This window comes from Hyperolius riggenbachi, chromosome 12, assembly GCF_040937935.1.
Source record: "Hyperolius riggenbachi isolate aHypRig1 chromosome 12, aHypRig1.pri, whole genome shotgun sequence".
Classification (NCBI taxonomy): Eukaryota; Metazoa; Chordata; class Amphibia; order Anura; family Hyperoliidae; genus Hyperolius; species Hyperolius riggenbachi.
The window spans coordinates 92,861,541-92,879,148 of NC_090657.1; the positions used below are offsets into that span (position 1 = coordinate 92,861,541).

Here is a 17,608-nt window from a genome sequence, read left to right on the forward strand (position 1 = left end):
GAGTCACGTCACTTTTACCTGGTAACTTCCCAGAAGGGGAAATAATTGTGTGCTCTAAAAATGGTAACATAATCCAGATGCAATAGCAAACAAACATCACGTACGAATGTCAATGCGAATGCCGTTATGTCATGAGTTTATTTTCGCTTCAGTGTCACTTTAAGAAGTGTCAAGCTATGGTAGGGGGATGGGGGTTGACACCTTAAGTGAGGGTGATATGGAGGCTGCCATTTGTATTTCCCTTTAAACAATACCAGCTGTCGGGCAGTCCTATTGATCCTCTGCCTCTAATACTTGCAGCCATAGACCCCCTGAACAAGCATGCAAATCAGATGTTTCTGACTGAAGTCCGACTAGATTAGTCACATGCTCGTTTCAGGCATGTGATTCAGACACTACTGCAGCCAAAGAGATCAGCAGGACTGCCAGGCAACTGATATTGATTGAAGTGAAATAAACATGGCAGTCTCCACATCCATTTCAGGTGTCCTTTAAGTTTGGAACATGCAAGAGTAATGTATGGGTTAAAAGAAGCCAGTATTGATTAACCTGGTCATCTGACTATGGGCACCAAGGCTGGTACCTCAATCAGTGAATGTTCAATGTGTGACAAAACCTCCATTTGCCAGGCTGTATTCTTTCAGTGAGCATTGGATTAGTGTTATGAGCCTGCAGACAAGCTTGCGGATGCTCTGATAAAGCAGTCCTGGAGACTGTTCAGTATTACTAAATAGTTTCCTAAGAATTACTTTACATCCACACCCCTGTCATTATAGCAACCTCAGTGGCTTCATGATTCATTGTGTTCCTCCATCTGTTTGTTTTCTGTGCCATTTGTATTTCTCAGCCTTCTTCCTCCATGCCTCTCTTCTATTATGCCAATTGCAAGCCTAGAGGGATAAAGGACCTAGAAGGCTTATTTAAAGTGAACCCAAGGTGAGATTAATAAGGAGGCTGCCATATTTATTTCCTCTTAAAGGGAACCTAAACTGAGAGGGATATGGATGTTTCCTGTTAATCAATACCAGTTGCCTGTCAGTCCTGCTGATCTCTTTAGCTGCAGTAGTGGCTGAAACACACACCTGAAACAATAATGCAGCTAATCCAGTCTGACTTGAGTCAGAGCACCTGATCTGCATGCTTGTTCAGGGGCTGTAGCTGAAAGCATTAGAGACACAGGATCAGCAGGAGAGTCAGGCAACTGGTATTATTTTGAAAGAAAAAATCCATATCCTTCTCAGTTTAGGTTCCCTTTAAAATACCAGTTGCTGTCCTTCTGCTCCTCTGCCTCTAATACTATTAGCCATAGACTCTGAACAAGCATATGCAGATCACGTGTTTCTGATATTATAGTCAGATCTGACAATATTAGCTGCATGCTTGTTTCTGGTGTGATTCAGACACTACTGCAGCCAAACAGATCAGCAGGATAGCCAGGCAATTGTATTGGTTAAAAGGAAATAAATATGGCAGCCTCCATATCACTCCCACCTCGGTTTCATTTTAAAGCGGAACTCTGAGCAGAATCCAATCTAGGATTTGAAAGTGTGTGCATTAGTATGGCGGAAACAGCTGTGTTTGCTGCCGTCAGCCTCTACCTTTCCTTGAAGGGAACCCGAGGTGATAGGGATATGGAGGCTGACATGTTTATTTCCTTTTAGACAATGCACATTGCCTGGCTGTCATGCTGATCCTCTGCCTCTAATGCTTTAAAGTGGAGCTGAACTCTTGCACAGGACTGAAGGAAAACATAGAGACATATACTATGTATGTATTTAGAGAGTTTAGCCTGTCTAATTCCCCCTCATTTGTGTCTAATCACAAGTTGTAATTTGATCTCTCCCCTGTGTCACCTGACTGTCACGGCAGATAAACTCATTTGAAAGCACAGTATGTTAACAATATGTATACTTCCATGAAATCAGGAAGTAGAAAAAGTTCAGATTTATTACAGGATTTGTATCAGCTTCAACAAAGAAATGTTTTTCTTTAAAGGTTATTATGCTGTTGTGTATCTTTTTGAGCAGAGAGGATGTTCTAAGTTTAGGTCCGCTTTAAGCCATACTAGCCACACCTCTTGCCACCTCATAGTGATATCATAGCCTGGCCACTGCTCCATTGCTAAGCAGCACCCCTATCAGGTAGGGAGGGGGAAGAGGCTAGACGTCAATCCTATAGTCAATTCCTATCTGACTACTGCAGAGTCCCATTAGTGACAGCAGCCAACAGTGCTGAGTTAGGCTGTATAAGATAATTAGCTATGAAGAAGGAATGCCTTGTTTGGAGAGACGACAGCTGTCCTGTCAATAAAAAAATTTACATTTTTCTTCTTATTTTCAGGAGTCACAAAGTATGCTGTCAATAACGTGAGCATTAACGCCATTATAATTCATATTAAAAAGTTGACATCAACATAAAAAAGAATATGTGTGACTTTTAATATGCACTGTTGCCCACAGGGATTAAGACTCCCTTGGGCAACAGTTTGGGGCCGAGTACTGTACAGACACATCAGTAACCTACAGGCTATCGAGGCGTTATATTGCTATGGAGGGGGAGGAGGGACTATAGTGTGGAGCCTGACAGAATGGATCTGCATGGGCGGGGTTAGGAGGGGAACAATGGGCTTTCCCTGCACTTTGCTGATACAATACGATGCTCCAGATCTCTTGGCAACACATAAGAGCTGCTGTAAATGCATACATAAAAAAAAAGCGTCTGAAAATTTGAGCGCCTAGGAAAGCCAATAGCAGAATATTGGTAAATTTACTGATATTCTACTATAAAAGAGTAAAGAAGGATTGTAAACTATCAGTATTAAAAACTGATATTTTACTATAGCTAAAGCTAACGTTATCCTCACAAAGAACCCTCCCCCCGGTGCCTAACTACCCCCACACCATACCTGACGCCTAACCCCGCACAAACACCCTGACGCCTAACTCTAACCACACACACACAAAATTTAAATGGCGTTGAGGGCTAATTTGAGCGCCTGCTATTTCCTCTCATTACCATTATTTCAATAGACACTCAAACTTCCATCGCTAGCGGGTGCCCAGGTTGCCTGCTTTGGATGTAGACATGGTAGATACTCGTCAAAGCTCAACAAGAGCTTGTCAAATATGTTTCTTGTGGCCATGCTCCCGCTATGAATGAGCTTATCTTTACTGGGCATGCACAAGTCAGATCTGGGCATGCCCAATAGAACGAAGTTTCTTGTGCATGGCTTTTTTTCCTTTTAGCTCTACTAGACATGCGCGGACCTTACTAATGCAAGCCCAGCACAGATATGCTTGTATGCTTGTACACCAATGGGAGCGCAGCCACAAGAAGACAAGGGTGATTAGGGAAGCCTTTGAACCCCAGGTTTGCTTTAACAACATTAAAATGAAAAAAAGACTTGCACCTCAATGATACATACCATATAGCTTTAGTAAAGAAAGCAGAACAAACACTTTAACAACCAGGGGCAAAAAAAACAATAAAGTGCCAATCTGCAGATCGCACATCAGGTGCATCTGACACGCCACATTATACACACCATTTTAATTACTGAATATCTTTACTCTTCCCATCCGACTTCAGTTTACCTTAAATAACCCTTGCAAGTCAATTCCATTTACTTTCTAATAATTTATTCATGAATCCTAGAATATATTACATGATTGAATACTGTAGGTATGAGCTCAATGAGTCCTTGTTTAGCCATTAAATTTAAAGCTCATGTGATTTAAATTTTCTCGCTCGTTACTCCACTAGGCTAACTGCATACACATATATATTCGGTGGGTTGATTTAGGTTTCAGGACACTGTAATTAATAAATGATTGAGCAAATCAACATTTCTATTATATGGCAATGATGACCATTAAAGGGGAACTGAAGTAAGAGGTATACAGAGGCTGCCATATTTATTTCCTTTTAATCAATACCAGTTGCCTGGCAGCCCTGCTGGTCTATTTCTCTGCAGTAGTATCTGAATAACACCAGAAACAAGCATGCAGCTAGTCTTGTCAGATCGGACTTTAAAGTCTGAAACACCTGATCTGCTGCATGCTTGTTCGGGGGCTATGGCTAATAGTATTAGAGGCAGAGGATCAGCAGGGCTGCCAGGCAACTGGTATTGCTTAAAAGAAAATAAACATGGCAGCTTCCATATACCTCTCTCTTCAGTTCCCCTTTAAGGTAAAATCAGAGTATAATGAGGACTGCAGGGACCTGTTGTATTCCTGGGTTAAAGGGAATCTGAAGTGAAAATAAACTTATGATATAATGTATTGTATGTGTAGTACAGTTAAGAAATAGAACAGTAGTAGCAAAGATATGAGTCTCATATTGTTTCCAGGACAGAAAGAGTTGAGAAACTTCACTTGTTATCTATGCAAAAGAGCTTCTCTGAGCTCTCCAACAGATTTAGTCAGCTACAGTGCTATTTTCTGAAGCATTTCAAAATCAAAGACACCGTGAAAGACAACTCCAGATAAGATTTTACTGCAGGGAAGTTAAAAGGGTCATTAGTTCTGCTCTGTTTCATAGTTTAAAATGCAGAGTGTAGTTTGTAAATGGCAAATATTAGAGAATGATGCAATGTTATAAAAGAAAGTGAAATAACTGAAAATAAAAATATGAGACTCTTTTCTTTGCAACTAATGTTCTATTGCTTATCTGTACTATACATACAATTAATTACATCTTAAGATTTTTTTTCGCTTCAGTGTCACTTTAAGGGTAACTCACGTTTGATAAAGATGATACGTATCAATGCTACTTTAACCATTTTGTAATGTAATGCTATCACACTCAACCTGTCTATTTCAGTCTACAACTGCTATAACGTTCTAACACTAGTGATAGAAATTCAAAGTGAATCTGCCTGAAACCATAGCAACTGCCAACAGTATTTAGCATGGTGTACAGGACTTCCCAGAATTATCATTAATTGAATGAAGAGATTGTGCACAAAGGAAATAAATTGGTTCTTTTTCAACCGATCATGCATAGCCTGTACTTGCACATGCCCAATTTGGATGCGGTTGTCCATGTCGGGAGCGTGGCTAGAAGAAACCTATTTGACTTGCACCGAGTCAAATAGGTAAAGAAAGTCCCTACAGTAGATTAGTGGACTGCAGGAGGATCCGGAACCATTCAGCAGTTCATTTCAAGGCCCAGCGCCGAAGTTGGGCGTTGTCATAGCAGCAATGCTATGCTGTGCGCTCTGCGTAACGGTAATTCTCGGCTCTGGCTGTTACCAAACCCTGAATTATATCTCCCTCCCAGTTGCTACAACTCAGTGGGAGAATAGTATTTAACGCCGCCGGGGAATTTAGCGACAGCAGGGAGAGACGTCATTTGGCTATCCTTGCACCGGACTGCCCAGCGCTGTAATAACATGTACCCCATTCCAAGGCTTCCCATTATTGAGGTAAACTTAAGGTATAGTTTAAGTATTTTTGTGAGAGTCTGAGGTACCTTCAGCTGGACATTAGAAGATGTCCATATGTTTACTTCTTCAGTTCTTATGAAAGACAAAGACCACCAGAGGCTTATAAGTACAAGTAATGCTCTTTCTCCTGCCGGCAGTCTAGATAATTTCTATGCAGATATTAGAACTCTACACCATGTGCCTAAGATGACAAGTACCATCACTGAGATTAAGAATAAGGAATACAAATACCTTGGAGAAGCTTTAAACATTTGTGGCTACCCAAACTGGGAATAAAAAAACCCAAAACCACAGCATTAGGGAAAGAAAGTCCCCACCCACCACCAAGGAAAGAAGGCAGAGTCAGAAATCACAGAGCAACATAGGGATCCTGTTGATAGTTGGACAGTTGGAGAATTCAGGAGCGAGTTCAACAAACACCTCATTAGGGTGTGCAACAATCATCTCATCCTTGTTTTCCTAAAATTCAGTGACACAGTGAGACCGAAACTTGACCATCCAGAGGTTTCAACACCACACACAAGCAAAACAGTCCAATATACTGATTAGTAGGCTGATTAGTGATCTGTACACTAGGTAGACCAAGCAACCCCTTAGTAAAGTGTGTGACAAGTGGCCACAAGTTCTGGAGGGGAAAGGAGATTGTTTTGAGGACAGTGAGACGCACATTTTGAAGATAGGAAGAAAGCTGGTTGGCTGAAAGGTGTTGGTGGTGGAGGGATGATGGGTAGAAGAGGTCATCGGTATACTTTATCCCTAAATTGGAGCAAGGGGGAACATGCTACTTATAATTAACCTACTCTGCTGTTTTATCTCCCCATCCCTTATGGCAATACACACCTTCAGTGAGGCAGTTACATAGTTAACATCTGCATAATTAGCGTCAATAGCGAATGTGCTGGAAGAGTAGGTGGATTAGCTGTATAGTTACAGAACTACATGTAGCCGACGTAATTAACTAGGTTGAAAAAAAAGACATGTCCATCAACTTAAAGCTCTTCAGCCTCACTGTACCTTAATCTAAAGGAATGAAAGGCTGCAAGGGTAAAAAAAACTCACGGATCGGTCAAGATATCACCATCCTTAACATAGTGATCTCAGCTCTGGATACCCTTCACCGTAAGGAGAGAATCCAAGCCTCTTTTAAATGCAAATATGGATTTTTCCCTAACTGCTTCCTAAAGTAAGATATTCCACATCTTACTGAATCTGTGAAGAACCTCTTTCTGAACAGAATGTCCTTCCTTCCCTGTATGGATCATGTCCTCTTGTCCTTGGGATAAGAAAGATAATTGGTGAAGCTTTTATATTGCACTGGAAAGTATCTATACATGTTAATGATGCCACGCTAAGTAATCTAAGTTTATCTATCCTTTCTGTATAAGGCAGACCTTCCAACCACCTGATTAATTTAGTTGGTCATTTTTGTACCTCAAAAAACCTCAAAATTCTTCCCATAATGTGGTGTCCAAAACTGTATCCCATGCTCCACATGTATACTCCCAAATGATTTATACAGAGGGAGGGGTAGCGCACCAGGATCCTGTATTTTTATTTCCCCTTAAATGCATCACAGAATTGTATTAGCTTTATCTACCACTGCTTGGCATAGAGTACAGTTAAGCAGCCCATACACTCAGCCGATTTTCTGGCCGACCGATCGATCCCGATCGATCGATTGCAAATCGGTTGGCCAATCGACCGATCGACGGCCGATTTCGATCGATTTCGATGGATTTCCATCGAACTTGCAGGGTGGAAAATTTAGGTCGATCTGATGAGATTGCTTATCAGTTTGCATTGGCCTTAATGGAAATCTGATGGCAAAAAAATGCCATCAGATCGAATTTCAATAGATTTCAAACTGAAATCTATTGGAATTCTATCCTGGTAAAAAATGTTCTAAAAACGCATCAGATAGATCATCAGATGCATTTCTTATCTATCTGCTGCCAATCTGACGAGTGTATGGGCACCTTTACTTATTTTGTTATCAACCAGTGTTCCTAATCCTTTACCAAGTCTGATATCCCCAGCTGTATATCATTTAGTTTATGTAGTGCTGTGCCACTGGTTCGACTAAGATGTCGCACCTTATTTATAGTCTCTGGGTTTTGCCTCTATCCATTGGAAGTGAAGAAGTTACTCCTTGATGGTGATGAAACATGTTTTAAAGGTGTCCAGGTGAAGCTACCCTGTTTCTTTGGATAGGCAGTTAAATATTTTTTTTTAGCGCAAGAAACATGTTAGAATATATTTCTTATACACTTGTAGATACAGGTGATAGTAAATGTACAATATATGTTGAGATGTCCTTTAGATAAGACCGCATTAAAAAGATTTTCACTTTCTCGTTTACAGTGATAAGTGAATATCGCAACAGCCATTTTGGTATGGCTGGTGTCTTCCAATACACTAAACTCAGAGGAAAATATTGGGCAGCCTCCAGGTAAGCATAAATCCAAGTTTATCAGATGCTGTATGGGTCCCATTGTGAAGGCCGTCACTGCTGAGAGAAGGATCATGGATGGTAAGTGTTGCTGAAAGCTCTGTGGCCTCCCATGAATCTACAGATAGGTCTAACTGATATCCCTGTTTTTAATTACAGGTGGGATGTGAGCCAGGATTCTCCTTTGTGTTTTGCTTGGATAATTGCCCCATCCTCTGCACTTCTTCCAAGACAAGTGATAAGCTAGTCTGAGCAGGTGACAACTTTCTTCTTTCGTTTGAGGTAAGATGACCTTTATTAAAGGGAAATTCTGCTTGCATAAAATAATTACTGTGACACAGATCGGTGTTACACAAGACATTTTCTATTTTCATCTTATCAAAAATGATCTTTCCATTTCATTTTAAAGACAGCTAGAAATATTAAAGCTTTAGATCTGCAATTTCATCTGTTTTTATCTAATTCATGCTCAATTTATCTTATGAAGGGTGGGGGGAACCAAAAGGCCCAAAGACAGTAAAAGCTTGGAAACCATAGAGGCACTGTAAGTCTTCAGCCAGCTGTGAATGTCTACTATTACCAGGAAGCTCAAATAACCATATCAAGTATGCTAGACTGCCCAGGTACTCTCATCTTCCTGCATGAGTGAACAGCTGTAAAGGGCAAGAAGTTCAGTAACTTGTCTTGCATAACTGGGGTAATCAGGTGACAGCAGATGACTCTGACATGTGCCTCCAACTTATTCTGTTAGGAAGTCTTTTGGAATAGCTGTGTTTGGTTGTTGCACCCCTTTCATACATGTATACACAAAGGCCATTCCTATATGTTTTAGTGGAGAGCCGCTGCATCACCACCAGGGCTGTGGAGTCGGTACAAAAATCATCCGACTCCTCAGTTTATGAAACTACCGACTCCAGGTACCCAACATTGCTCCGACTCCTGGTAGGGCTATGGAGTGAATTCAAAAATCATCTGACTCCAACTCCTCAATTTATGAAACCACCGACTCCGGCTCCAGGTCATACAAATTTCACATGAATAAATATGGGGCTTTAAATGAACACAATACAGTCTTTAATTCTTCTTGTAGTTATCTTTCACAATTGCGGACACATGGATAGACACAATTTCGGATTCCCAAGTACAGCAAAACAGTTCCAGGTACCCAAAATTGCTCTGACTCCTCGACTCCAACTCCACAGCCCTGATCATCACAGAGGCCCGATATCCTGCAGTGTCTTGTTGGATGGGACAGCGTGCATACACCACTTATCTAATCCCTTCATTGCTACAGCAGGTTGTTTTTATGACAGTCCAGGGGCTTTTCAAAATCTCCTAGAACCCACCACTCCAATGCTGGGTTTCTCTACACCTTTTCAAATCAATGGGTTGAGTAGGTTTCTTCTGACTGTGAGTGTGGCTATGGACTAGCGCATCCGGACTGGGCAGGCATGAGCAAGCTCTACACATGCCCAGTAGAGGGAAGCGCACATGCACAGAGGAAGAAAACAGTTCACAAGCACTTCCTTCTAATAGGCATGTGCTGCATGCACAAAATATGAAGAGGAACCCAGCACTGGAACAATAAGCTATAGGAGTATCCAGGAAACCTCTGGACTATGCAGAGGCTTCTCACTACTGAGGAAAGAATCTTGTTTTTGCTTTATTTTTAACTTCAGGATTGCTTTAACGCCTCTAACCACTCCCTCCTGTTTAGTTAATTTGTTGAGGCATGGATAGTATTTGGCAGGGGTCAGTATTGTAGGTTTGGCAAAGGGGTTTCTGGGATGTGGCATGTAGGATTGTGAGTATGGCCAGCCTAATGGTGGCCATATATGGTACAATTTTTTCATACAATTTTAAAACTTCTATGTAGTATAAGGGTAAATTAAGTGAATATACTGAATGGATAATTTAGACAGTTCCCTTATATTACATAGAAATGGTAAGATTGTATGAAAAAATTGTACCATGTATGGCCACCATAACACTGAGATGTGGCCCAGGGAGAGTAGTGCAGTTCAGGTAGTGGGAGGGAGTATGTAAAGCAATGCGGAACAGTGTAGTCTGGTGGAGAAAGGGGGGTGGGTTATCACACCTGTTGGTGAGTATATATTGTGTTTTGGAATTTAAGAGGGTAATGGATGTACAGTATGTTTAGGTTAAATGGAGGTGGGAGTGTTGGTGGTGAGAAGGGTTGACATGCTTGGAATTTAAGGGGTTTGTTAATCAATAGTTTTATAAAGGATAAATCATAGTTTAATATTCCTAAAGAGCTATGCAATAATGATCTAGTCATTAATATGTCATGACCCATAATATATCTTACCGTCATGTCTATTTATAGTTAAATTTAAAGATACACAGAGACGCTGGCATCCCCCCACCCTTTGCCGTTAGTAGTTTATTGTCTGCACAGTTGCTGCAATTACACCCACATAGACACTACATGCAAATTTCAGTACTGCGCTGTAATGTGGCACTACTTCAGAAGTGAGTAGAGAGGAAAAGCCGAGATTATGTGCAATAAAGGTACAAGAAAAAAACAAACTGATAGATCCACGTTAGATAGATAGAGAGAGAGGGAGAAAGGTGAGCAATAGGCAGATATATGATCATATATGTTATCTGTTCAATGCGCAAAAATAAGTCAAAATGTAAAAGTACTTGAATATATAAGCTAGATAAGCAAGAGACAGACAGATAGATATATAGATAGAGAATATAGAAGATAAATACATGAGAGACAGAAATGCAAGATAGATAGATAGATAGATAGATAGATAGATAGATAGATAGATAGATAGATAGATAGATAGATAGATAGATAGATAGATAGATAGATAGACAAGATAGATAGATAGATAGACAGATAGATAGACAAGATAGATAAACAAGAGACAGATAGACGATAGATAGATAGATAGATAGACGATAGATAGATAGATAGATAGATAGATAGATAGATAGATAGATAGATAGATAGATAGACAAGAGACAGATAGAAAATAGATAATATTTAGGCGATAGATAGATAATAGATGATTTATAGATAATAGATAAATAGAACATATATGGACTTAAAGACATGAATCTTTTAGTACTAATATAGCGGCAGCATTTACAATTATGAATATGCCCATATGTGTAGGAGCACCAACAGAATGCATACAGCAACATTAATTACCACCAGCACTAATCACAGCACAGAGATCAATGATCACTGTCTCCCCATAAAACCAGCATCAATCCCTGGCCATGTTTTTTGCACTAATAACCATCAGCACCCGGCTGCCTCACTAAGTCCATCCATCAGCCTTCAGCACTAAACTTTCACACTCCTATCAATTACCCTATTTTTACTGCACAGCCTGCATCGCTCTGTAATATTCACCGCACTGTCGGCAAGCACACTTTTTCTTTGCTCTGGAAAGGATGCCAATCACCAGAGTTGATTACCAACCCAGCATAGAGATTTTTGGAACACAATTAATACCTGTCACTGCATTTCCTGAGCTGTGAGAAAACAATACCTTCACCGTCATTAGAACAAATCTATAGTACAAGCCCATCAATGTCAAAACAAGCTCTGGAAACTTTAGCAAGTGTTTGCATGATGTGTCCATTTTATATGTCAAAACTGTTTTATATAATTTGATCTATTCCTTTCCCCCCCATCATGGATTCCTTTTCTGTGATTCCTTCATTATTGCTTATATTGGCTGATCAATAAAAAACTGATTTACACGAGTAGTTGCTTTATTGCTAACGTGCCCTTTGTGATACCATCAGAATGAATGGCATTCATTTTACATGCCAAAGTTCTTGCTGTATACTATGATCCTCGCAAGCCGGTTAATATGGGGATATCCCTTCTTTTACTGCCATCGCTCATATAATATGGGACCTAATTACCATAAACTATCCAGCGATCTGAAGAGATGGCAGGTCTTATTAGGCGATCAATAGACAATCATCCCATATCACGTTCCCATCCATCCAATACCTCATACAGACTGACACTTCTACATCCAGTGCAGGAAGCACTTGTAAGGAGGTCTCAGCGGCTCATACCCCCTATATCCAATGTTATTACTAATCACCCCTACATCTGACATACCAACCTACTAACTAAAAGACTATATTCATTATAATCCCTATGGAAATGGCTAAGTGTAACACAATCTACATCACTATTCCTACTGATGCCATCAGGCAAAAGATATGAGCCTGCTCATGTCTGTCATTTGCATACATGCATATATGCATTAGTCTCTATATTTAAACACCAGAACAAAAGCAACAAATTCTTTAAAAAAATATTTTTAGCTCTAGATCAGTTAAAATGTTTTATCAATCCCTCTCGTTTCCACTATATACATATATGGGGGATTTTTTTCAACCCACCAACCCAAATGAGGTGTACAGTGAACATGCATAACATTTAGCCCAACACCTCTAAAATACAGTTTGTGAGACAGTAACCCCCTATATTTAGACCACTGAGTTATATAGGAAAAGCCCCATCAGATCAGAGGTTTAAAAATAGAAGCAGACATGAGTGGTATCAAGAACCTTTATCTAAGATGTCTATGTTGGAGCTCAAACCAAATATGCTAGGCTTGTGCAAGAAAAAGATAATCATCAGGTATGAAACTACAATAGACACCCCACATCAGTCATTTGCACCCCGGAATAGGAAACACCCCATAACCACCAACACAGACATCTCAACTAGTAAGCACATCAGCGATGGTCATAATCTGCCTCTTTGGTGAGGTCACCCCCTGGTTTAATGACATTGGAGCAGCACCTCATATAACTAACCAAAGCATAAGTAAGACACCCCCACCCCCTAGAGAAAAAAAGCCTAAGACACCCTTTCATGACAGATAATTAGAAAAATGTGAAATGCCTAATACCATCAGCGGGGCTTTGCTTGTCTCCCAGGCTCAGGTGTATATAGACCCCCAAGCAGTGCAGGACCCCCAGGCTCAGTCCCCAGGCTCCCATGGCGCTGTTACCCGGGGGGCTCCGGCCGCTCTCCCACTGCAGGATGCGCTCTGCGCGGAGGGATCTGCTGGTGCTGCGAGCTCAGGCAGGCGGAGGGATCAGATTCTGCAACAAACCTCCTTCTTTAAAGAGCCCCCGAGTGTCCGTCCATAGCAGCCGCCAGCCGGGAGAGGTGTGCGAGACGGGGTGATCAGCCCGCAGCCCTCTTGCGATGTGCGGAACGCGTGTGCTCTCTGTACCAGCACGGCTCTGTGTCCTGTGATCAGAAGTCAGCCCGTGTGGGCTCTGGCAGAATAGCAAGGGAACGAGCTGCTGTGGGATTATACTATACGAACTATTCACTTTCAGCGCTGTGAGGGAGCTGAGTGAGATGGTGGAGGAGAGAGGCGACCAGAGCAAGGGGAACGATAGAGTGATGGAGAGGAATAGTGGAGAGGAGAACAGGAATGGCTAAGTGAGAGTGAGAAAGAGAGGTGGCAGAGGAATAAAGCTGACATAAAGGGGTGGTGGAGAGAGAGAAGAGAGGTGATCCGAGGAAGGGGAATGGTAGAGTAAAGTGGTGGAGAGGTGACAGAGATGGGGGGGGGGGGGGGTTAGAAGGAGAGGTAGCAGGAGTGGGTGAGAGAAAGGTGACAGAGAAGTACAGCTGACATAAAGGGAAGGGTGATGGAGAGAGAAGAGAGGTGACCAGAGGAAGGGGAATGGTAGAGTGAAGTGATTGAGAGGAATAGTGAAGGGGTGAACACAGATTGGGGGGGGGGGGGGGGAGAAGTGTGAAGGAGAGGTGGTAGGGGTGGGTGAGAGATAAAGAGGTGACAGAGAAATAGAGCTAACATAAAAGGGTGGTGGAGAGAGTAGAGAGTTGACCAGAGGAGGGAGAATGGTAAGGTGAAGTGGTGGAGAGACAGGGGTGTAGCAATAGGGCCCTCCTTCAACTACAGTATTAGTTCTCTATTGGTCCTGTGCTCTGGTCCTATGCTCATAATAATCACTTCAATAGATGCTTTGAATAGTAGTAAACTGTTTCCCATTCCCTTCTTGAACCTCTGACACTGTACTTGTCATTGGCAGGTTTCGGTGCGCCATATCAATTATGTATAGAGTGCTTGGGAGGCCCATGTAAAACTTGCATCGGGGCCCACAGCTCCTTAGCTACGCCACTGTGGAGAGAAATAGTGGAGAGGTGAAGAGATGCCTCCCCCTGATGCTTAACTCTAACACCCTCCCTCGCAATAACACCATACCTAAAGCTTAACAACCACCCGCCTCCATGCCTAACTTAACCCTCTCCCCAACCTTATTTCTTCCGAGTGTTACTAATTTTTCAGGCGCCCATTGAAATAGCTGCATTGAGGGATAACTTGGGTGTCCGTGGCACCCGACCCAGCACCAGCTCAATACCAGTCAGTGGCGTAGCTATGGAGCTATGGTCCCCGGTGCGAGTTTTACATTGGGCCCCCCCAAGCATTCTATATGTAACACTTGATACGGAACAACAAAACCTGCCAAGGTCATCCACAGTGTCAGGGGTGCAAGAAGGGGATGGGGAACAGTTTGTTAATGATTACTACTTCAAAGCATCTATAGAGGTGATTATTACCAGCACAGGACCAATATTGAGCTAATACTGTGGTTGAGGAAGGGCCCCAAGGGCCCCGATGCGGTCGCTACCTCTGCAACCCATATTGCTACGCCACTGATACCAGTATTTCAGAGAGAAAGAGAGAGGGGACAGAGAAAGACAGCTGACATAAAAGGGTGGTGGAGAGAGAGAAGAGAGGTGAAGTGGCGGAGAGAATGAGGGGGGTAGGGGACTGGCAGAAATACAGCTGTCAGAGAGGTATTGATGAGAGAAAGCATGAAGTGACCAGAGAGATTTGAGGAGGTGAGGAAAGAAGTGAAGTAATGAAGAGAAACAGTAGAGAGACCTGACAACGGAGGGTGAGAGAGATTCCAGAGAGAAAGAGATGGTGAAGGGAGAAGAAGATGAAATAGTGGAATAGTGAGACATTATGATGTACTAGCTGACTTAAACCTGTTTAAAAACAGGCTCAGTATGTAAAATAGTAAGGAGTCTTTGGGCAAGGCTTCCCAATGATCCTGGTTGCCCATGGAGTGTGCCTTAAGTTGCTGCAGCTTTGGTGCTTTGAGTCCTCCAGGAGAAAAGCGCAACATAAATTTTCTGTATCTTGTCTCATGTGACTACCCCAGATCTCATAGCTCTAGTTGTGAACTGGCTTATCTTGCTACTATCTGATCTTGTAAAACAATAAAAAAGGAGAAACAAAAAAGGAGAGAGCTGAGAGCCCAATAAAGTGTAATATGTTAGTACAACAAAGGGTACAGAAATTAACAGATTAGTAATGTAGTCCCAAATCAGGGTTACCTCCAAGGTATCCACTGTGAAGGCAGGTGGGGAGAATATACCTGACCCCACTCGGGGAAAGAAGCCACTCACCGTAGTGAAGAATGGGGTAGAAACTCATCCACCAAAGGTGGACCTTCGGCAGCAAAAACAATGTAACAGAGGCGCCTTGAAGTGTAAAGTCTGGTAAAAACTGAGCTAATCGTAGACCTACCCCTCCAAAGATGACCCAAATAGTCAGTTTTATTCAAGATTTCTAATATTCAATTTTGAAAAAACTTCAAAATGCATTTCGTGGGACGCAGCACGCTTCCTCCGACAAAAAAGTGAGTTTCAATCTCAGGTTCTGTATGCGCTGGGCACCTCCCAGATCTCATGGCTTTAGTTGTGGCTACTTTCTGATCTTCAGCTCTCTGTGCCTGGGGTAAGCTTGCATTACCAGGAAGATGGTGGAAAAGAGTGGTATAAAGAGCAATATGAAAAAGAGTTGACGAGATGGTTGATAAATGAAAGTAAGAAGTGATGAGGACGAGGGAGGAGTGTGAAGGTGGTGAAGGGAGAGAGTGGGGTGGGGTGAGGAAAAAGATAGTGGTGGAAGGACAGCTTTTAGAGGGGGGAGAGTCTAATCTTAGACATAACCACTAACCATTCAACTCCTGATATGTATCTTGAACACGGCACCTAAACTTATTACCAAAACCTAATAATCTGGTTGAACTCGATGGACGTATGTCTTTTTTCAACCCAAATAACTATGTAACTATGTATGTAACTAATAGATTACCTTTTATCTGATCCCAACCTGAGGTGAAAGACATATGGAGGCTGACATATTTATTTCCTTTTAAACAATAGAGATTGCCTGGCTGTCCTGCTGATCTTCTGCCTGACTTAAGGTGGCCATACGCTGGTCGATTTGCCATCAGATTCGACCAACAGATAGATCCCTCTCTGATCGAATCTGATCAGAGAGGGATCGTATGGCCACCTTTACTGCAAACAGATTGTGAATCGATTTCAGCCTGAAACCGAGCACGATCTGTGCTGCTGCCGCCCCCCTGCGTACATTACCTGTTCCGGCCGGCGCGGGTCCCCTGGTCCCCGCTATCTTCTTCTCCGCTCCGGGCTCCAGAACGTTCCTGCAGCTACTGAACTTCCTGTCCAGGGGAAGTTTAAACAGTAGAGGGCGCTCTACTGTTTAAACTTCCTGCCGGGACAGGAAGTTCTGTGTAGCTGCAGCCGGAACCCAGCGCGGAAAGAAGACAGCGGTGGCCAGGGGACTCGCGCCGGCCGGAACAGGTAATGTATACCCGCTTTATTGCGTCGGGCATTCGAACGCCGCTATCGACGCACTCCCGACCCGCCGGCGATCGAGAGAAATCTTCTGCATGGACAGATCGACGGGAACGATCAATTTCGGATGTTAATCGATCATTCTGTCAGCGGTGTGCGCGGCGATTTCACAGCCGATTCGATCACTGTGATCGAATCGGCCGTATATCGGCGGGAAAATCGTTAGGTGTATGGGCCCCTTTATCCATAGACCCCGCACAAACATGCAGATCTGCTGCCTCTGACTGAAGTCTGACTGGATTAGCTGCATGCTTGTTTCAGGTGTGTGATTCAGACACGACTGACTAGAAAGATGAGCAAGACTGCCAGGCAACTGGTATTATTTATAAGGACATAAATATGATAGTCTCTATATGTCCCTCACCTCGACTTCCCTTTAACCCATTATTATACTTCTTGCCTACAATTTAGTAATTTATAAATACAGAAGGTAAATTCCTACTCACAAGATGTTACTGTATATTTTTAATTATTTTTGCATAGTGGGCATCTCTACACCATTGAGCATTGTGTCCCTACCAAATCCCTTGATAGATTTTCCGCAGAGTACAGGTCTTTATAGATTGCCACTTGCGTCAGGATGCGCAGGGACTGAACCACAACATGCAAGAATTAATTTTCCTCTTGTCTGAAAAGCAGGAGACCCATCATTACTGACCACTGTAGCCTGTTCTAACAGCTAAAAGCCTATCCAGGGACACTTTTTACAGGCTTGTCTATGCTGGTCAGAATTGCACACACAGCTTTCCTGAAGGATCACAGTCTGCTCTGGGCAAAGTAATTACATCTGTACATAGTTCCTGTGAGATCACAAGAATTGCTGCTACTGGTTTACTAAAATGTAAGGTACATAGGGGACTCCTTATTGGGATATACGTAAAAATAAATAAACAAAATATGAGGATGGACAAGGACTGTTAAGGATTGTGTAAACAAGGGCATCCTTGTACCATAATCATAATGACTTTTTTAATGCTCCACT

The 17,608-nt window shown here is 42.3% G+C and overlaps 1 protein-coding gene across 1 annotated transcript in view; it reads right to left on the reverse strand.

Moving 5' to 3' along the window:
• VSTM2L (V-set and transmembrane domain containing 2 like) overlaps window positions 1-13,209 on the reverse strand; it is a 162,390-nt gene extending 149,181 nt beyond the window's left edge. The window contains exon 1 of the mRNA XM_068262845.1: window positions 12,818-13,209. Within this exon, the coding sequence (XP_068118946.1) occupies window positions 12,818-12,908 (91 nt within the window). The 5' untranslated portion in view covers window positions 12,909-13,209. The remainder of the gene's footprint in view (window positions 1-12,817) is intronic.
• Window positions 13,210-17,608: the final 4,399 nt, after the last annotated feature.